The 22,371-nt window shown below is 43.2% G+C and overlaps 1 protein-coding gene across 6 annotated transcripts in view; it reads left to right on the top strand.

Annotated features, from left to right (window-relative positions):
- Kcnh1 (potassium voltage-gated channel subfamily H member 1) overlaps positions 1 to 22,371 on the top strand; it is a 334,166-nt gene that overhangs the window by 6,060 nt on the left and 305,735 nt on the right. For 2 of the 6 annotated variants that reach the window (XM_004861998.4, XM_004861999.4), the window contains exons 2-3: positions 13,770 to 13,893; positions 17,510 to 17,616. In XM_004861998.4, coding sequence (XP_004862055.1) covers positions 13,770 to 13,893; positions 17,510 to 17,616 — 231 coding nt within the window. The other 4 variants (XM_021242471.2, XM_021242472.2, XM_021242476.2 and 1 more) reach the window with 4 other exon arrangements.

The raw sequence follows: 22,371 nt of genomic DNA, 5'->3' as shown, positions 1-22,371 counted from the left end.
AATCTCTCCAGAGATTTGAGCAGTGCTACACTGACTCAACACTGACTCCATATTTTCCCCTTGTAAACACCTCACCCAAGATTATTCTTAGACTTTACAGCCAGGTCTTTTTTATTTTTTGTGAGTTTGGATGTGGGATGACCAGATCCTGTAAGTTACTTAAAAGAAGACTGAAAAGTCTGGAAAGCCTTGTTTGGATGTGGTTAAAGTTTTCTTTTGAAAACCTAATTCCTCCGGGACAACTGTTGCTCTGTCTTCCTTGGCACATGTTTTGCTGTCCCTCTGTGAATTTTCAGGCTCCTAAATGCTGGAATTTGGTTGATGCTCTGGTTGTTCTATGCAAGTGCAGCTTGCTGAATAAGTAGATCGAGGCCTGGCCAACCACAGCATCTCCCTTAGTTCTGATGGTCTCTGCTCCAACAATCAAGTTCTCTGCCTAATGACAGATCTACTTAAAATTCTTTTGATTGGACATTGCTGAGATAAGCCGACAGTCAGTTTGTTTACTCATGCTAAGATTATTCATCATGTAAATTAAAATGACAACTCCAGATTAGTCTTGTGTTGCATAGGACTGGTGTTCTGAAATTACCTGAGTCAATCCTACCATTATTAATGTACTCTGCGAGAGTGCCTCAGACCCGTGGTTTCTCATGGCTTTTTACAGGCTCTGCAGTGACATAGTGCTTCTGTGGAGAGGAGAAGTGGCCCTCACCTCCTCCCTCTGCCCTGAGAGCGGTGATGTGGGCACCTGTTCTCGGAGGGCTGGAGTCTGTGTTGGAAAGATGGCACCATGTTGATGAGGTTTACTGAGATGCATCTCCTGCTTCACTTTGGCTGGCATTAACAGTGAATTTGGAGAACATATCTTAGATGAGGACTTCACAGAGAGTGAGCTCCTCACACTCTGGAGGAAGGGCTCCTCAGTGTTTGGTCCAGACCAGCCTCAGTCACAGCGAGAGGCGCTGGGCACTCAGGCATCCCCTCCAACGTGCCCAAGCACCTGTGCTCTGCCTGACAACAGAGCAGGAGCTGCTCCGGTGCTGTCCACAGGCTGGATGAGTGCTGCCATGTTCTTCTCCATCTCTCTCTCTCTTTATTTTTAGCTTTATACTCTTAGAAGTCAAGAAAGAGCATAATTAAATAGGGGGTTTATTGAAGACATTAGAGGCCTGCTAAAACTAGTCATGATTAAAACCAGTTATAATTAATAGTTGTAGTCAAGACCTTGGAAAAATTAAATATCCTTTCTGATCTGGTTTTTTTTTTTTGGTACTGGGGATCGAACTCAGGACCTTGTGCTTTCGAGGCAGGCAGCGGAACCACTGAGCTAAATCCCCGGCCCTGTTTGTAGGTTTTTTATGTGTCTTTTCTAATTTTCTCTGAGGATACTCTCATTAATGCCATTTTACAAGTGCAGAAACTGAGGTTTAACGAGATTAAATGAATTGCCTTAGGTTAATTTCTAGTAGTGGAATCTGGAAACTGGGTAGAGATGTAGATTCTTGGGCCTTACCTCATACCTGTGAATCAGAAGCTCTGTGAGGGTCCCTGGTACCTGTGTCTAGCAGATCTGAGGCACCCCAGAGCGCCTTCCTCCTGGGGAGCCGGCTTCAGTGGCAGCTCTGTCCGTGTCTTTGCGCGTCAGGTAAATGGCTGGCTGCGGCACATGCGGATGGAGAGTGCATGCCTGAGTGCGAGTGAGCTTCCTCCCTGCTTTCAGCAGTTTCCCAGTGTTTGTCTTTCCCGCCTTGCAGTCCCCTCGAGTGGCCCCATCCTGTCTCTCCTGGAACCTGCGGGGCATCAAGCTCTGCTTGGGCTTGATCCCGCTGGGATTGTAAAACCACGGCTTCATCTTCCATACCTCATCTCCCATCTGCCTTTCATCTGGTTGAGCTCTTGTCTGCGAGGGGCTCCCTGTTCTTTGTTGCTGTGAGTTATGTTCCTTTTGATTTCTTAGCTCACTGAAGGAGGAGGAAACATGTGGATGCCCAGCCCACCATTTTGAAATGATAACCAAGACCTTTTAAAGAAAACGAGGAGGTGTTAATTCTAGTCATTGTCCTGGTGTCAGATGAAATCCCACTTCACATTTTCCATCCTCTCTGGAACAGCAAGGGGTGACACTCCACCCAGCCTGGCTTCACTGAATGTGCCACTTTGCTTGCTGCTCTCTTTGTTTAAAATGCTTCTTCTGATCGCCTTCTCAGTCCCTCCCTTTTACTTGCTGTCTCCAGTGACCTCTGCTCTCGGACTTTATGGTTTTTTTCTTCTCTCCTTGTCTCCCTGTAGGGCCAGAAAAGAGGCGATTGTTTTCCTATCCACCCTAAATGGTTGTGACCTGCACCCTGTAATAACGGTTAGCAAGAGAAAACATAAGGCATCTGTTACTGTGCGCATGTGCACGGGAGCCGTAAAAATACGGAGCTAAAAGCAGCCTAATGGTTGCATACTCTGTTCATGGGGAGAGAGAAATAGGAGTGGTGGGGGCTACAGGCAACTTTAGAAGTAGTAAGTGATGTTTAGGGAAAATGAATGGACCCAGAGAATGCACAGTGGCTGGAGGCAAAGTTTGTAGGGTTGGTTGATTGTCAGCCTCTTTCTGTGATAGGAGTTTAATCTTTCTCAGTTGATGAAATTTCAGTGGGAAGATTTGAAGGCAGTTGTGTTCCTCTTTGGCAGATCCAGTCTCCAAATGAGGGGACTTTGGAGAAAATCTCTCCCTGCTCTTTGGAAGAGACAGAGGATCACAGAGGATGGAGACAGCAGTGGTGTGGGGGTGCTACTTTGGGGGGGGACATCACAGACACTTGGCTTCCGAGACTTTCTTCAGTTCAGCATCTCCGAGTGTCTGATGCGGATGCTGGGCTAGTGTTTTCTGAGCCCCAGCTGTTTTCCTGGTTCCTGGTCGCTCTCTCCTCCGTCACACGGACCCTCTCCTGGGGTTTCCCGGTGCCTGGTGCCCTCACTCTGGCCTCCAAGCGCTTGGCCTGTCCCCTTCCCCAGGCTGTGTCCCTCTGTCCCTCACCCTGTCCTCTCCTTCTCCCATCTCCCTGTTTTCCTGCCTGTTGCCCACCATGTCTGTTGCTGCCTGCCTTTTATCCATCTGTGCTACTGTCTGTCACTGTCCCTTAGTCCCTCTTTGTGGTCTGTCCTGTGGTCTCTGCCCCTCTGCCCAGTTCTCCCTGCTACTTCTCCCTTACCATGGCCTCCGAAGCTGCTCCTTGGTGTATCTTTCCCAGCTCCCCATTTATTTATCAGGGCTCCTTTCTCGGTTTGCTCACAACACATGCTGATCAAAGATGTCTGCTCACCTCTACAGACGCTCAGCCTTAATGTCTTAGTTTTTTTTCTGAGAGAGAATCAAATCAGTGGAGCCCTGAGGGTGAGTTTTTGGTTAATAGTCTCTGTGACTGGAAGGATGGGGTACAGAGTTATCAGGTGAGTAGAGTGGAGCAGATGGAGCTCAGTGGACAGGGTGGGCACAGCTTGAGAGGGACAGGTGTGTCGCCTGCACTCCTTCCAGGTCTGGGACACAGTTGAGATGCAAATATTTGTTGTATTAAACTGAGCTGCTCCAAGATTCCTTCCATCCACTATAATGGGATGCCTCATCCTGCATAAGGATGTTTTAAAATAACACAGGAGGCAATTTTAAAACTAACTTTAGGAAAAAACTTTTTATAGTACTAGTTAATATTTTATAATGCTTACTGTGAATCACTTAAAAAAAACTCCTGGCAGTGATTTTTTTCTGTGTTCCTCAGTGATGGTGTAAGACTTTATGTTCAATGTTCCATATATATATAGCGACCATAAAAGTGAGAGTAAGACATCTGGTTTATTAAATTATTGAGCCCATTTTTAACAACTGACCACATAAACAAATCCCTCTTAGCAGTAGTTCAACATACACTGACCTCTTATTTACTGAGTAAAATATTCAGTAACAAGTCTGTATTTCTAACACATTTTCATTCTCTTCCATACTGCTTCTGAAGCTGGTTCATCTGTTTTTATTGTTTTAAAATCCTTAATTTAATGCTCAATGAAGATGAAGGTCATGCTTTTGAAACCATCCTCTTAGGAGTAAAGCCCTGGTAAATAAAGTGTTTGAGTTTGCTTTTGAAATTGAAATCTCTCTCTGAATTGTAATTTACTGGCTTAATAAAAAATGTATTTCTGTAGGATATTAAAATTACAGGCAAAGCAAATAACTATTGAATGTCTTGGGAGTTCAATTTGTTTTGTGCAAAGATTGGACCCTTGACAATTTATAAGAGTCATTGTTACGGAATTTTATTGTTGAAAAACACAAGAGAGCCTCAAAACAACTTTTGGTGATATTACGATTTTAGACGTTTCATTTAGGTGTATTATACAGATTTAACTCCATTTTTCCCTCATTCTATCCTCTCTATTCTCCCAAATCTTACCATTTTGATCTTTTTTTTTGTTTAAAGTAATTTCTGGTGTAGATTTTATTTAGGTGTGTGTAAATCAAACTATTATTTCCTAATCTTTGTCTAAAATTTTTGTTCTCTTCATTTATCGCAATCATTTTTTTACTTCATTATTCTAAAAGAAAGGAAAATATATTTTTACTTAAACTTTATTTTGGCAAAAATGCTGATGTTTTTGTAACCTGTAATATTACAAAGTATCAGGAAGATGTGTTCTCTTCTAAGAAAAATACCTCGAGTTACTGTGAAATACTCTGCAGCCCTCTAATAGCCAGTGTTGGCAGGGAACAGTACATTTGTGTGAACTGCTGGCGGAATGTGGGCTTTATCTGTGTAATTGCCCAAACTGAGTCACTCTTCTAAGTCAGTGCTCTGGTTAGTTTCTCCTTTGTTATTCATGGTAATTATAATGAAAAGCAATTTTCTAATAATTCCTTTTTAGAATATCTCTGTGTTACGCTTTATGGGCAGGTGGTAAGTTTGGAATGATTTTGACACATCTGACTACTGCAGAGTGGTTTGGCTCATGCTCCATCAACTGAAGAAACTTTTCATAATGGGGGAAGGGAACCTTTTCAATTTTTAGAAAATGTTTGTTTTATTCTTTGAACCAGAGGAAAACTGTGTAGGCTGAGGAAGGTTTAATTTAGGAAGCCTTACATTTAATTGCATGTACTTTTGGAGCTACTGACCCTCAGGGAGTAAAAGGGCATCAGAAGGAGGCAGTAGAATCTGGCTAATTTGCATCAAAGACCTGGAGACAAGGGCACTTTTAGATGAGTGGCAGTGAATAAATTAAGGACAGGCAGCCAGGCTGAGCCTGCACATTTTACTGAACAGGGTAGGAGGGTCTCAATCATTTCCTAAATATAAATCTGGAGGCAGGCTTGATACTGCAGAATAGACTATTGGCTGATTGGAAGTTACACACTTTACTTGCCAAAGATAGGAGCCTGCCTTCAGTGTCCATGGATGCCAAATACAGTAAAACAACTATTACATTATGGTAGGGTTTATAAATAATCTGGACATGACCTAAGTATAGGGGAGGATATATGAGGATTGTATAGAACACTACCCCATTTTAAGGGCCTCGAGCAGCTGTGGAGTTTAGGGTTCTGGGGGTCACCGAAACCAGCCACCTGTGATTATGGAGGCACCATTGTATGTGTATCTAGAACATATTTCTTTTTTCTGAATATTTTAAAATTTTTTATTGGTATATGTTTGCAGTACATAATGATTACATTTATCATGGGGAGTTGGTACATGGATGTAACACATTTTAATTATTTTTTGCCTTCCCATTGTTATAAACGGCACATGAGAGGCCACTTGGACACAGGCTTTGGATGAGAAAAAGCTTTATTCCTGTCTGGGTGTGAACAGGGACTGAAATTGGGGACAGATTTCAGCAGTTAGTTGGGAAGAGCCAAATTCATGTCACCTGTGTGTGGACAGGCTGAGGGGGGGGGGGAGATAGTAGCAGTTAATGGGAGAGAAATTAAGTTTATATGGGATTTGGGAAGGGGCTACGATCATAAGGAATGTTTATGACTGAACGTCCAAGAACAGTCAGCGCAGGTGTACACACAGTCGCTGGACTTCTCAGCGCTGGGGAGATTGTGTACCACATCCTAAGTGTTCTTCAAGGCTGTTGGTCCCATTTACTGAGAGTTTGTTTGCAGAAGGTGGTGTGTTTGCTGCGGAGCTCTTCTTCGGGCTAGGCCTGACCCCTCCCCTCCTCCCTCACCCCCCCTCCCTTCTCTTGATCCGCTTCCCATTTGCAGAAGATATCTTCCTGGTCCCTACTTTCTTCCTTTGATTTTGCACTTTAAATCACATATTTCTTGACTTTATTGATTGCAAGACAGGCGCTTTTAGTATATACAAGTGGACCCACCTATATGTGATTGGTTTCCACTGTAGAATCCTTTGACAATTTGATTTTTTGTATCATTCTCTTAGTCTCCATTGCATTGATTTCTCCTCTGATCTTTATAATTTCCTCCCTTGTATGAGCTTTGGGGTTGTCCTGCTCTTCTTTTTCTAGAAGCTTGAGGTTCAGCATCAGGTTGTTTAATTGGGCTCGTTCTGTTTTCCTAATATGACTATTCACTGCTATGAATTTCCCTCGTAAGACAGCTTTCATTGTGTCCCATAGATTCTGATATGTTGTATTGTCATTGTCATTTAATTGAAGGAACTGTCTGATTTCTTCTTTAATTTCCTCTGTGACCCATTGGTTATTCAGAAGTGTGTTGTTCACTTTCCACCTGTTTATGAAATTTTTAGAGTTTCTTTTGCTATGGATCTCCAATTTCATCCCACTATGGTCTGATAATGTACAGGGGATAACTTCAATTCCTTTGCACTTACTTAAACATGTTCTATGTGTGAGTATGTGGTCTATTTTTGAGAATGACCCATGTGCAGCTGAGAAGAATGTGTATTCTGATTTTGTGGGGTGGAAGACTCTGTAAATATCTGTTAAGTTCATTTGTTGAAGAGTTCGATTGAGTTCTAGTATTTCATTACTTATTTTTAATCTAGTTGATCTATCTATTTGTGACAGTGGGGTGTTGAGGTCCCCCACTACAATTGTATTAGTGCATATATGACTTTTCATGTCCATTAGTATTTGTTTTATATAGTTGGGTGCACTAGCGTTTGGTGCATAGATATTTATGATTGTCATCTCTTCCTCCTGGATTCTTCCCTTTACAAGGATGTAGTGTCCCTCTTCATCTCTCTTCATCAGTGTTGGTTTAAAATCTACTTGATCTGCAAAGAGGATAGCTACTCCTGCTTTTTTTCAGGTTCCTGTTACATGGAGTATTGTTTTCCACCCTTTAACTTTCAGTCTATGAGTTTCCTTTTGAATGAAGTGTGTTTCTTGTATGCAGCATATTGTTGGATTTTGCTTCTTGACCCATTCTGCCAGTCTATTTCTTTTGATTGGTGAATTGAGACCATTAACATTGATGGTTATAACTGAAACCTATTGCCTTGTCATTGCCATGACTTTTTCTTTTTGTTGGGTTCTCCCCCTTTACATTTAATTTCTTGTCATGCCAGATGGGTTCATTCTGCTTTGCTTCCTGGGGTTGTGATCCTCAGTGTCTGTTCCTAGGATATTGTGTAAAATTCTTTGGAGTGCTGGTTTGGTATTCACAAAGTTCCTCAGGTGCTCTTTGTCATGAAAGTATCTTATTTCTCCATCCATTTTGAAAGATAGTTTTGCAGGGTACATCAATCTGGGTTGGAGGCTGTTTTCTTTTAGGGCTTGGAATATGCCACTCCAAGCTCTTCTTGCCTTGATGGTTTGTGTTGAGAAGTCTGCTGTGATTCTGATGGGCTTTCCTTTGTATGTGATTTGTTCCTTTTCTCCAACTGCTTGGAGAACTTTGTTCTTCTGTTGAGTTTCTGGAATCTTAACAATTATATGCCTATGTGTAGATTTTTTTTTGATCAAGTCTATTTGGAGTCCTATATGCCTCACTTATTTGTATGTCAAGCTCTTTTCCCATGCTTGGGAAGTTTTCTGCCATTATTTCTGTGAAGAGATTTTTTATGTCATCTGCACTCTCTCCTGTTTCTTCATTGAGCCCAATCAGTCTTATGTTATTCTTCTTTGCATCATCTAGCAGCTGCTGGATTGATTTCTCATGTTCCCTTATAATTTTGAAGCAATTTTTGTTTTCCTGGTCACAAATTGCAATCTTATCTTCTATATCTGAAATTCTGTCCTCACATTGGCTCATTCTGCTGTGTAGACTTTCAATGGATTTTTTCATGTCCTGGAAATCTATTTGCATCTGTTTTATGGATTCCATTTGTTTCTTATGTTGGGATTCCATCATGTTCCTGAGCTCCTCTCTAGATTTATTAATCATGTCTTGCACTAGGGGCACAATTTCTCCTGTTATCTGAGAAATTATTTCTGATTTCATTTTTTCCAGATCCCCTTTTGTTGCCAGTTCAGTGGGTCCAGGTGGTTGAGTATCAGAGTGTTCCATCTCATTTCCCTTTGGGGTTGCTGTAGGTGATCTGGAAGTCTGGTTTTGAGACTTATTTACGTGTTTTCTCATTTCGACTGGGCCAGGGGGCTGTTAGAGCCTGCACGGTTTACCTCCTCTGACCTGGGTGAGGTGGGCCAGGGGCCGCGAACAGTGGTAGGGATGGTGACCCAAAAGCCCTTTCCTGTGGGCTGGGAGCAGCCGGAGGGATGGTGGCCGGGAAGCCCCTTCCTCTGGACCAGGGGCAGTGGGATGGCGGCTCAGAAGCCCGTCCCTCTGGGGCAGGAATGGTGGGAGGGATGGTGGCCTGGAAGCCCCTTCCTCTGGGCCAGTAGCAGCGGGACAGAAGGTGGCCCAAAAGCCCTTTCCTCTGGGCTGGGAGCAGCGGGAGGGATGGTGACCAGGAAGTCTCTTCCTCTGGACCAGGAGCAGTGGGACCACCGCTCAGAAGCCCCTACCTCTGGGCCTGGAACAGTGGGACTCAGTACCTTGGTCTGGTGGTCGGGTGTCCTCTGCATCTTTGTAGTGTGGAACCAGGTGGCTGCCTGTCTGCAGCAGGGTGATTTGGTGTCTTCCGCATGACTCAGGACCTCGGTAGGGCGTGCACAGACCTTCCTGTGTGCAGCGGGCTGATTCGGCATGTTCTGTGCCACTCAGGACCTCGGTAGGGCGTGCACAGACCTGCCTGTCTGCAGCGGGCTGATTCAGCGTGTTCTGTGTGACTCAGGACCTCGGTAGGGCATAGGCAGACCTGCCTGTCTGCAGCGGGCTGATTTGGCGTCTTCTGCGCAACTCAGGACCTCGGTAGGGCGTGCACCCCCTTTTTACTTTTTATTTATCTCTCTAAGATGTTAAGTTGCCCACACTGGTCTCAAACTTGCAGTCCTCTCGTCTCAGCCTCCAGAGTAGCTGGGATTACAGGCATGCCTCACTGTGCCCAACTTATTTCTGGTAGTTTTGAAGTGACTCAGGATGTACAGAGTCAGGCATCCGGGAGGTGAAATTTCAGGGAATGACTGGGTGATTATGCTATATGTATAGATGGCTTGCAGGCTGCACAGGCATCATCTGATCCGTTCTTTGGTATGAACCTAGTTACTTAGCTAGATTTGTTGCTGCCATAAGCATGGAGTTCTACTTCAGCATCCTTCTCCCCAGCCCCAGCTCCACAGAGCTGAAGTGATTTACAACAGCTCACTGGGGACAACATTGTGACCAGAACTGAGCTTCGTTTCAGTTATTCTTTCAAATGGTGCTCTAGGAACCTTAGGGATTGCTAGGGAAGGGAAAGGCAGGTTAATAGGGTGTCACTTGCCCCCCGTTTTTCTATTGGTTTTCATCATCGACTATTGAATCTCCATGGTATCCCAGGATCTGTTTCTCACGAGGTGGCCTCTGCTTGTAGAGTCTTCACATGGCTTCTCCAGCAGTACAGCCGGACTTCTCGAAGGACAGCTCAGGCCTCCTCAGAATGCAAAGCAGAAGCCAGTAGATCCTGAGGCTTAGGGCTGGGATTGGCATTGCATCACCTACTACAGCTGAAGCACATCACAGACTCACCAGATTTAAGGGGAGAAGATTTCACAGAGCTTCAATGTGAGGAGGCAGGAAAGTGGGTGACCACTGGGGATCTTTGTTAATATGCTGGAACCCATTTTAATCTTATTCCTTCCACCATCGTATGCCCCTGAAGACAGCTGAAGGAGCCAAATGAGGGTCAAAATACAGTCTCGGCTCTGTTGCTAATAAACTGGGTTACAGAACGTTCAGTACCATTTGTGTCCCTCCTAGAGCCTAGAACTTGGGTTTAGACCATGAGGCACAGACCCACTCTGGGCCAGGGTGCTAGAGCTGAGAGAACAGAGGTCTGAGAGGGATGAGCACAGGTAAGCTCTGAGTAGCCCAGGAGATAAGTAGCTCAAGGCCCCTCTTGGCCCTCCACACTAGGCACCGGGACATCTGAGAGGCCAGGGCACAGAGAGTGGGCTCTTCTTGCTCTTAGGTACCTGCTGACGGCTTGATTTGTGTGACTATGGAGTTGGACATGAGGCGGGGTGAAGAGAGCTCAACAGCATTCACTCCAGACTTCCTCTTCTGGGGGCAGGCGTCAGCTTTCCTCTCAGTGGAAACCCAGGTAAAGAAAGATGAATATTGTCCTCGTAAAAGTCAAAATAGAGTTTTCTAGCAGTACTGTATTCTGCCAAATCTAGAGTACTACTAGGAACTTCGAGGGGCTTGTTGTTTTTCTCAGACATTTGGTCACAGTGATGAAAAGTTGACTGACACAGCAATGGTGGAGGCCAAACCCAGAGTCTTGATTTCTGTGTGTTGACCTTGAATCCAGCTACTCTACTGAATTTGGTTATTGAGTCTAGAAGACTTTTGGTAGAGTTCTTGGGGTCTTCTATATAGAGTATCATGTCATCTGCAAATAATGACAAATTAACTTCTTCATTTCCTATCTTTATTCCTTTTATTTTTCAAACCCAGAGTCATGAACATGCTAGATTGCATGAGCTGCCCAGCTTTGCTGTTTTGTTTTTTTTTTTTGGTACCGGGGATCAAATTCAGGACCTTGCACTTTTGAGGCAGGCGGCGGAACCACTGAGCTAAATCCCCAGCCCTAGCTTTGCTGTTTTGTGTCCATTTGACTGGTCATGGGTTTCCCAGATACTGGGTGTTTCTAGATGAGTGTATCATTCCATGCGAATTTTAGGGCTATTTTCCTATTTCTGTGAAAAATGTCATTAGATTTTTGATAGCACTTGTATTGAATCTGTAGATCACTTTGGTTAGTACAGACATTTTAACAGTATTAAATCTTCTAGTCCATGAACACAAGTTACCTTTCAAGCAGTGGTTTAGTTTCCTAATTAAGTTTTACTTTGCTTCAAGTGAAGTTTCCATTTGCTGAGTGCGGGAAACAGTCAGTAGCCAGGTGGCCAGTTGTGTTTGGATGTGGGCTCTGTTTGTCTGCCGTGTGTTCTGTGTGTTCCGTGCTGCCTGCCTTGGGTTGTGCTGGGTCCTCTGCTGGGAGGAGTTCTGTCCTCCGTACCTTCTGGACCTTGCCAAGGGAGAGACCATGTTTTCACTTCTGTTTCTTGATTTCGTGTTATCTGTGCTGTTTCAGTGACCCTTGGTCAGCCTTGTAGACTAGAGCAAGCTCTGGTGTTACCCCCCGCCGCCTCGCAGTCTCCATCTCCCTCCGACTTCATCACTTTCTTACCTGTTTCTTCAGTTAGTTGTGTATGTGTGTGTTTGTCCTGGTAAGTTCTGTCTTATCACTGTGGATATCGTCAGGGTCTTGTACTGTGCTTGGGCACACGAGAAGCATTTAAACAGGTATGGGGGAGGTAAACAGAAGGGCTGATTGTAGATTTCCATTAAAAGCATATTTATGAAAATAGGCTTATAGATTCACTTCTTGAAATTTTTATTTTATGTTCCTTTTAAATAGAAGAGGCCATTCTCAAGAATAGATTACTGTATTTAGTTACTCCTGCTTTTCCTTTCTCTAGAAGTTCTTGGTGCACCATGGCCTTCAGCTGCTCCCTCCTTTGTAAGTTCTGAAGAAGTCTGCTGTCTTTGTGAGAAGTGTAATCATTTTCCCAAACCTGCTAAATCAAGAAGTAAACTCATCGAGGGAGAAGCCTGTCTGACCCAGACATAGTCCCTTCCCCACATAGAAATGAAGGGATGGTTGCTCATATTGTGTATAAGTTATAAAGGCTGTCCCCGGAGAAAGTTGGCTTCTCAATGGATAAGGACCCTTATTTCATTCTACACAGTGTAATCTCTCTCTCTCTCTCTCTCTCTTTCTCAGTAATGATTGCATTTAACTTCCAAATGTTATTTGCTTAATTGCTTATTTTAAATTCTTGAAAACAGAGACAGTTGATTCCTGAAACACAAAAAGTATTGAATACTTTTGAGCTCCAATAATGTCAGAATTCATGAGAATACGCTAAGGCGGCCAGCCACACCTGGTCCACTTAACTGCATCCTATGTGGGTGATTGGCTGGTGCTTGGCGAAAGAGCACGAACTCTCGTCTCTCCACCTGCAGGAGAAAGTCCTGTGGTGTGGGCACCTTGATTACTCTCTACACAGCAGCAGGAGGGTTCTGCTTGCTCTTCGTGCCGGAGGGCAGGTGTGGTGGATGAACTGATGGTCAGCCTGGAGCACCCAGCTGAACTGAGTCAGCATGGTTGGGCGTGGAAGACCTGCCTGAGGATTGTTGCCAGTGGCATAAAAGGAGAACTGGAGGGGGGAATGAGCGTTTGCTGTTGATTTTCTTGGAGGAGTTTTCCTCGCTGGTTCTCCTGATGTGAACTCGGCTGTTATCATCATAAGAGAAGCTCGGGTCCTCACTGTGACTGGGAATGGCTGCTGTTCTCTTCCGCGGAGCTCTACTCTTTGCCTTGAGCGTCGCTTCCTGGCTTCAATCCCTCAGCCTGGTGACAGAGCCTGCACCACACTGGGGCAGGTTTTCTAGCTTCTGCCACTGGCCTTTGGGCCTTCCTGGCGCAGGTCCTCCACAGGGGCTTGCAGGAGACATTGCCGTGGGCTCCAGGCCATTGGCTGGACACGTGGAGGACACTGCCTTGGGCTCTAGGCCTTCAGCTGGACTTGTGCGGGACATTGCCGTGGGTCCGTGTCGGGTCTCTAGGGCGTGGACAGATCTCTTGCACTCCTCTGCATTTGACTTTTTGGGTGAATATTGTAAAATCATCCTATAAATTGTATCTGTGCTAAATCAGTTCCCTTGCAAACCCTCACTACAGCAGGAGGTTTCTCGATGGAGTGTGTGTACCATGAGGCTGCCCTCAGTCGCCATTTCTTCACCTCGCCAAGGCCTTTCCTAGAAGGGGCAAATGCTAGGCAAGATCAAGAAAGCCAATTCATATCTTTTGGCCACAGGACTTACAAGGCTAAGACACTGTACAGTGCCCAGAAGAAATTACTCTTGGGTTTTCTCCTGTGCTTCCACTCGGACGAAAAAATTGAGTAGGACTTAACTATGTCTCATAGGAATCTGGTGAATTTCTGCAGGATTCATTGGCTGGTTGGTTGGCTAAGCATGCCTCCTTTCCTACCCTGTGCTTGGATTCTACCTTAGTATTTAGATTCAAAATGTTTCGTTCTAAAGCACTGACCTTTTGTATCCCTCACAGGGCTGTATTTCTGTCCAAGAGACTATTTTAAAGGGAGGTAGAAATGCCTGCATTTGTTGACATTATTCATGTCATTGTTGAATCTGATGTGCCTTTTTCTTTCTTTTTTAACAGATACTAATTTTGTGTTGGGGAATGCCCAGATAGTGGACTGGCCTATCGTGTACAGCAATGATGGATTTTGCAAGCTGTCTGGGTACCACAGGGCAGAAGTGATGCAAAAAAGCAGTACCTGCAGGTATTTACGTTTGGAGTTGTTTCCGTGGACCATTTATCTTGGTGTCTTTTGGAAAGATAAAATGGCTTATTCTGTTTGGGAGCTGCCTTTGTCTCATTCAGGGTGTTTTCAGGAACTTTTATCGCAGTATCTTTTCGAGTTTGCACATGTCCCTAGTCAAATTTGCAGTCAGTAGGGTCAGGGAGGGAATGCAGAAGAACTCAGAAAAACTATCCCTACATGTGAACTCAAAAGTTTATAAAGTTTTAGATTGAATTAAATGTGAAAGTTAGAGAATAAAATGAAAAGATTTAGATGATTAATTTAAAACTGATTAACATTGTAGAGAAGAGTACTATAATGTTAGAGACGAGGGCCTTGCTAGAGCTTTTCCTCAGCTGAAAAGGGAAGAGAACCAGGATTTTCTAGGGATGTAGTTGGGTTGTTATTTCTGTGCCTGAGTGTCTCTGTCTCTCTGAGCTCTTAGCAAATTGTGCCAAGCACAAGCACAGCCTGTGGACTTGACAAGGTTGCTAATCAAGCAGTACCTCAGCCTGGGCATTAGAGAAGTTCTTTCAAAGCATCTTCGAGGAGTCGGATGAGCACGCAGCCGGAACCTGCCAGATGTCCCTCTGCAGGCCCTGCATGGACTTGGCCCTTGTTTGTGGTTGCCCAGGGTTATTTTGCATAATTAGACCCCTTAATATATTTCAGGAAGTTTAGACACTGGCAGGGAGTTCTGGGAGGAAAGAAAGATAGAAGCATCCACATAGAGCATAGAGCACCCTTAGTACCTATCTACCTGGAGGAAAACCATATAAAATACACTACCAACCTAAATAAGGTTATTACAGTCTCGGTGTCTAAAGTACCATTTTTTCCTCCTGTCTTTTCCCCATTTTCCAGTATACTCAAGAAAATTGAAAGAAATGTAATGGATCAATTTAAAATATTTTATTTCCTAAAAGCCTTTTTTGCCTATTGTAATGTGCAGGACCCTTCTCCTTTGAGGGGAGAGATGGGTTATTACCTGAATATAGGTTGAAAAGGTTATGTACAAAGAAATTATAATAAAAGGGATACTTTGCTTTTCAAAAAAAAAAGTTTAGAAATTGTGGCTCTTAACACGATATAGTTCTTATTTTTGTTTGTGCCCTTTTCCTCTTAAGAGTCTGTGTATCTATATCTCTGTGTTTCTGTCCATACTGCACGTGTACAATCAAAGCAAGAGAACTGCCTCCTTAGTGTGACTTGAACAGCTTCCCTTCTTTCTTTTCTTTTTCTTTTCTTTCTTTCTCTTCTTTTCTTTCTTCTTGGCTATAGTCACTTTCAGGAAACCAGGTCCCTTGCTGATTTAGCCAATTTTTACACACAGTGCTGAGTAGCTTATTCAGTTACATGAGTGCGCCTCCTCTGTGGGAATAAGCACAGCTCTCTGCTCACTGTGCTCTTGGTTGCCTGGGAGCCTCTTACTTGGCCTGCAGCTTGGACGCTCGCACCTCCTGGTAGACTGGTCTCCTGGAACCCCCTGAGCCCAGTGGGCACTGGGAGCGGCGGTGGCAGTTACTGGTGTGGAGACAGCTTGGAAGGATCAGTGCGACCTTGTGAGGGAGCTGCTAGCCTATGTACTGTCTCCTCACATGTCTAGAGGTCGCTTATCTAGGAAATGGGAGAAAGAGGAGGTCGCCTCTTGTTCTTCGGCAGGAATAATTTTGTCTTGATCTATTCTTCCTTTTAAAGATATTTCAACAAGCTCAGTTTTCTGTTTTCCTGGTATATAGGTAAAGAGTATGATCCAGCAGCAGGTCCTACATGACATATGCACAAGGCCACCCATAGGCAATCATATCTCTCACTGGGCTGGGAAGGGGCATAAAATTAAAAAGTGACACAGAAGTAATAAAATGAACAGCTGGAGTTCTTTTCTTCTGCAGTGTTGGAGTTTGGAAGCCTACAGTCGGCCCAAGACTGTTCCAGAATGAAGCTAAGCACAGTGCTTAACTTGGTGGTTCAGGTTTACATTTGGAATTGCACTGGATAATCTCGGAGGTTCTTTGTAGTTCCGAAATTCTGATTCTGTTGTTCGAGTTATCAGGAAGAAGTCAGATTATATTCAGTATGCACTGCTTTAGAAGCTGGAGAGTTTCTGTGTTGGAAGCATTGCAGCTCCTTTTGCATGACCTAGGACTGGAGGAGTGGCCTGCTGTTTCCTTGGTATTGGTGCCTGAAGGTGGGGGAGGCGGGCAGGAGGGAGCTTGCTGGACCCACAGACAGCTCTCCTCAGGGAACCGACTTTCCAGCCCCACGGAGAGAAGGCTTTTCTTATCTTGTACCTTGTTAGCGTCCCGACCCATGGCCATTCCATCTAGTTGAGGGTGTATGCTGTTTCTAACGGGATGCACCTTGATCTTCAGATGGTATTCAATGTGGGCCCAGGAAGAGGATCAGTCCTGGAAGTTGTCCTGTCTCTGCTGAGAACTGGCCTTGACAGGTAGAGCTCCAGCTATCCCGCAGTTGTCCGTCTGTCTCTTTTTAACATACTGTTTATTTCCTCCCTTAGATTATTTTTTTCCCAAACTTGAGCAGCAGAGAGATGTATTATTAAGAACACATAGGATTTTATTCTCTAAAAGTTTTTTCTTTTTAAAAATTTGAGTTTATTACCACATGTGTGCGGTGCATAATGTTCATACTCCTCGTGTAGAGTTGGAACGCACATAACGCATCTGCATGCTTTTTCATCCCTTCCCCCGTCTGCTCTCAATTTCTTTTTAGACTCAATTCTGTTTCTCTCTTTTTGAGAAGAGGGTAGATAGGAAAAATTGCTGCACAGACAGTGGCTGAACCTTCTTTTCCTTTCCTTAGCTATCTATTAATGTTTAGAGCTTCAGATTGCACCTTTTTCTTGTTTGGTTGGTGAATTTTTAATTCCTTTCTCTCATTCATTTTTTTAGGAATTAGGAAAAAAAAATCTGTGTTCCAAATTGACTCAGCCATTTTTACTGGAAATCTCAGAGTTGTATCCCTAAAATAAAATCTGATTATGTTTCTTCTTTGCTTAAAACCCTCCCATGCCATCCAGCTACTTTCAGAATAAAGTTTAAATTACGTTGTGTGGCTTGTAATGCTAGAGCCCCTCCATCATCTGGCCTCTGTATCACCGGTGTCTGAATCCCAGGCATTGCACTGAGCTACATTCAGGTTCTGGAATTGACCTCTTATCTTAGTGCCTTTGCACATGTCCACCTTTTGTTTAGAAAGTTCTCATTCCTCCTTCTCTGGGTTCGTTCTCCCTCTCCCCGCTGTTTAGACTTCCTTTGCCCTTCCTTCCGGGGAGCCTTCCCTGACCAACCAGAGGCTGTGTGTCTGCTCTGTCTGACCCCACCGTGGTTCTGCTCATGCTGCACTGGACTGACTGCTTTCTAGTGCGCATCTCTCGGACTGTTAGGTGGGGGTGATGTTGGTGTCTTATTTACAGTTACATTAGCCCATCTTCTAGAATCCAATAAGTATTTGCATTTTGTGAGTATGTGTGTGTGTGCCACACTGCTGTGTATAGAACAGATATTTGATAACATGTGTTTATAGAATAATGAATGCTGGCTAATCTCACCTGAGCTCTTTGGTTGATTTGCAGTTTTATGTATGGGGAGCTGACTGATAAAGACACAGTTGAAAAGGTGCGGCAAACTTTTGAGAACTATGAGATGAATTCCTTTGAAATTCTGATGTACAAGAAGAACAGTGAGTATTTAGTCCATTCTGAACCATACCTTTACGAGTTTGGAATAGCATCTCTCTCCACCTCCGTTGCTGTCTAGGTTTTTATTCTCGCCCATAATCTAGGTATAGTTACTTGAAGCCACTGTGTCCATTGGGATGAATATGTGATTGACCAGTTACATTCTTCCTCACAGGAACACTTGATCAGGTGCTTGTTACCGACTAAGACTTCATCTGTTTTACTGCCTAGAGTTAGGGTTTTTTCTATTGGTTTACTTAGGGTGAATCTTGTGTCTTAAAGGGGGGAGGGCAGAAATGCCGTGCAATTCCTCTTTGTATTTCTCTTCCACAGCACCTGTACAGTAACTCCAGTAGGTGCCCATGTAAGAGTTTCTGAATAGTCTGACAGCCCAGGAGATAGTGTTAACAGCAGTGCAACATCAATTTGGATTTTTTGGTTACACTTCCACAAAGTGTGCTAATGATGTTTTTAGGTCAATTGCTGGACATCAGTGTAGAACCAGCTTTTCTTTTAGGAGGTTCACTGCCAGATATAGATCAGACATCCCAGTAAGGAGCTCTAGCTATAGCAGCACCGCAGAGGTGTTGAACAGTGCTTTGTTTTGGTTTTAAAAAAACACTATTGTGTTCATAAAGAATCCTGCTCTTTATGTGGATGACTGAGGGGAGGCTGTAGAACTTTTCCAGGGTGGCCTGGGAGGCACAGAGGGAAGCAGTGTTTATTGGTGGCATTTGGGTCTGAGTGGTGATTTGCTCTGGAAAGCAAAGGGCACATCTTTTCTCTAGATAGAACTGGGGCCCCGTTTTCTTTTTTAAAAATTAATTTTGTTGGTTCATTTTAGATTGCATAGTAGCTTTCATCATAGGGAATTTGTACCTGTACGTGATGCATCTCAGTTCTTTTTTCCCATTCCCCTTCCCTTCTTCAACCCCTCTGTATCCACAAAAGCTTTGTTTCCATTTTTTCCTTCTATACTTGTTTTCTTGTCCCTTCCTTCCTTTCCCCTCCCCCCTCCCTAGCTCCCCTTCCCATTTGGACATTTTCTTCCTATTTCACAATGTCTTATTACACATTTTGGTCCTTACCCTTTCAGTTTTTCACACCAGAGAAACAATGCAGTGTTTAAACACATGTGCCCGATTTATCTCAAGTGTATGGTCTCAAGGTGCATCCATTTAGGGACGCTGAGGGGCTTTTCAGTGGTGTAAGCATCAGATTTCCTCTCAGATGGCTCAGCTGGAGGACGGGGATAGGCTGGAGCTTAGCTGGACCGGAGATAGAGTTGGAGTCACTCTGGTAACAGGTGATTGTGGCTTGGTCAGCAAGAGAGGCCTTTTGATGTGGATGTCCAAAAGGCAGTGGGAGGAGGGGGCCAGAGGGACTTTCCAGAGACTGGCTTTTGCCTCAGTTCGTCCAACCCCAGGCCCCAGGAAGTAGAGACCCAGCACTTCCTGTTGGGAACACTTCTCCCACGTGAGGTGGAATAGCTCAGTGTTTGGTTGGGAGCCAGATGTAGGGGAGCTGCCCCTGAGTGTTTGTTGAGTGGCTTTGAAAAGAACTTGATAGTTAACAAGAAACAGATGAATGAAAGGAAATTACACAAATCAGGTGAGGATCTAGAAACTGAGGCTGCTTCTACTCAGACTGGAAACTGTGGTCCATGGGGGAAGAGTCTACCCCGCTGAAACTTTAGAAGGTAAAAATGTCACTATCTAAAAGGATGTTTTAACTTTGTTCCTTAATTTTAAAATTAGTGCACTTTTATTATGGAAAGTACACAAAAAGAAAAAAAATCACCCTGAAGACTCAGAAATACTAACTTTTTTGATATGTTTCCTTTGAGTTTTTGTCTGAAATTTTGAAATGTGTACACTCTTGAAAATCACACATTTAATCCTTTGTCACAAGACATCCTCATTAAATTTCTCATAAATATGATTCAGAAAGAATTTTCTTAAAGCTTCCTCTATGGCTGGGTATTTATGAGGCTCTAAGTTTTTGTTATAAAAAAATGCTGAGGTGAATGTCAAAGGTTTTTGTTGACATTATGAAACATTTCCTAGAAATTGAGAATTTCTGTGTCTCTTGAGACATTTTGCCAAAAAAACCTTCCAAGTTCACAAGCAGAAATGCATGTCTGACTCATTGTACCTCATAGCATCGAATAGTTCACCTTTTTCAAATGCTGCCCACATTTAGTTTTAACAAGTTTTTTAATGTTAACGAGACAAATATTTTTTCTGTCCACATAAAATTACCCTTTAAAATGTTCAGATTTTCCCCATGTTCTACTTAATTCTAGTGAGTTTCTTACCAGTTTTTATAAGCCCTTAATGGATTGATTTGATGTTTTTTTCTTCCATTTGCCTTCTGTAGTATTCACAAGAATGCTTTAATATTTGTAAGAACATTCTTTGGTATTTGCAAAGCTCTTCTATTGATAAGTATCAGTGTTTGCTCTACTATTTGAGGAGCTGGGAGCAATCAGCAAAAGGCTTCATGGTGTGGTATATGGAATGTTATTACATATCTTGAAGGATGGATGATTTGGAAGGTTTCTAAATGTTGGCCAGTCTGAAAACCTAGTGTTTTATGGTGCTACATATCTTGTAATATTACTCATCTTATGTGATTTTCTTACATCAATGACAGTCGTCATTAATGAACTGATTCAGTGCATGTTTACACAAGCACTTTTGTGCTAGTCAATTAGTTTTCCATTTTTCAAACAAGAAAACTGAGAAGTCTCTGTCCTGAGTAAAGCAGTACATCTTTTGAATGGCCCGCCCCAGTGTGTGAGGACACAATTTGTGGAGTGGCTGGTAACCTAGCCTGGGGAGCTCTGGGTGGGCTACCAGGAAGAAGAGCCTGGGGGTCTTGAGAGTGGTTCTGTTGAGCCCGTGCTCGTGGGAGAATTGCGGGCTAAGTACTTAGAGATCACCCACTATGGACTCAGTGCTGGGCCACCGGCGTGGGAAACCACTTCTCCCTTTGAGCAGCTTGCAGTCTTGTTGTGGAGACAAATCTGATGGGCAGCAGTCGTATTTTGCCTATTTTCCTAATGGCTTATCTTTTAGTTATTTTGTGGTAGGAGCTACCTATGTGTAATGGATGTGGATCCTGAATCACATTCATATTGAAATATATTTTCTCTGCTTTTTTTTCTTTTAACTTCTTTTTGATTAGAGGCTTTAAAATCACACAGAATGAAAAATTCTGTCTGTTGGCAAGCTCTTCTTACTTACTCTTTCGGTTTTGTTCTTTTTGGTACCCTAAAATTTGTGTTAAAATATTTAGAACATGAAACCATTTGGAATTTATTTTTATATGCTCTGTGAAGTTGGGATTCTGACTTATTTTCCACAATGCTTAGTCAGTTGTCCCCACACTGTTTATCATATAATCTTGCTCTTGCTTTCTGATTTGAAATGCCCTTTTCTCTGTGTGCTAAATTCTCACACACCCACGGTTTGCTTCTATCTTATCATTTTCCAGGAGCCCTTTGAAGTTTATTAGCTGTGTGAATTTGATAAAGATACTTGCCCATTTGGGTTCCCCATGTTTATAATGGGGATAATGGCCCCAGGGACTGGTCCTATTGTAATTGCTCAATAAATGGCATTATTTTCACTGTTTTGGGACAGTCTAGTGACTCTTCATTACTATGGTTGGTAGACTCATCATTATCGCCTTCTTTCAAAAACTTCAGACATTTCTTGGCCATGCTTATACCTTTATTTTTTTCTGTTTGAATTGGATTTCAATTCACCAAGCTGAGAAAAACACAATGAAGCATTTGATTGAAACTGCACTAGATTTATATATTAAGTAGGGAAGTTTGACATCTTATGAAATTGCATCTCCTCATCTACAAACAACATAGCCCTCTCCTTTTATTTTGGTTGTGTTTTATGCTCTTTAATTACATTGAAGCAGAAGCACTGATTTTTCTGGCTTTCCCCAGCTATGGCTGTCTTTCTTTAGAACAGGTAGAGGTAGCGTCACAGTTTCATTACACAGTTTGAAATGTATTCTTTTTAAAAGTTATTCAAACATCCCTGTGAGATGAGATTGAGAATTTCAATTTTTTTATTAAAAAAATAACAAAATAAGAGAATAACAGTTAATGTGCTGTGTATATTACCTTCAAAGCAGCTAGTTAGTGTGTACGACATAAACTGAAAAGATTCTCACCGTAAAGAAACAGATAATAACACAGAACTTTCTTTTCAATAAACTAAGTAACTTAGACACAGAGGAGGTGAACCACTCCCAATGCCCAGGAGGAGGCTTCTGGGCCACCATACCCCCCCCCCCAGCACAGAGGAGGTGAGCTGCGTGGGTGCCAACAGCAAACATCCCCCCCCCCGCCCCCCATCGAAATGAGAAGACACGTAAACAAGTCTCAAAACCGGACTTCCAGATCACCTACTACATCAACCTCAAAGGGAAATGAGATGGAACACTGATACTCAACCACCTAGACTCCCTGAACTGGCAACAAAAGGGGATCTGGAAAAAATGAAATGTGAAATAATTTCTCACATAACAGCAGAGATTGTGCCCATAGTGCAAGACATGATTAATTTAGAGAGGACACAGATAAAAAAATAGAGGAGCTGAGGAACATGATGGAATCCCAACATAGGAAACAAATGGAATCCATAAAACAGATGCAAACAGATTTCCAGGAGATTAAAAACTCCATTGAAAGTTTATGCAGCAGAATGAGCCAATGTGAGGACAGAATTTCA

The sequence above is a fragment of the Heterocephalus glaber genome, unplaced genomic scaffold, assembly GCF_053883595.1.
Source record: "Heterocephalus glaber isolate CG9 unplaced genomic scaffold, H.glaber_assembly_v1.0 deba00001600, whole genome shotgun sequence".
Classification (NCBI taxonomy): domain Eukaryota; kingdom Metazoa; phylum Chordata; class Mammalia; order Rodentia; family Bathyergidae; genus Heterocephalus; species Heterocephalus glaber.
The sequence above is the reverse complement of the archived record's forward strand: the minus strand, read 5'-3'. Positions and strand labels throughout refer to the sequence as shown.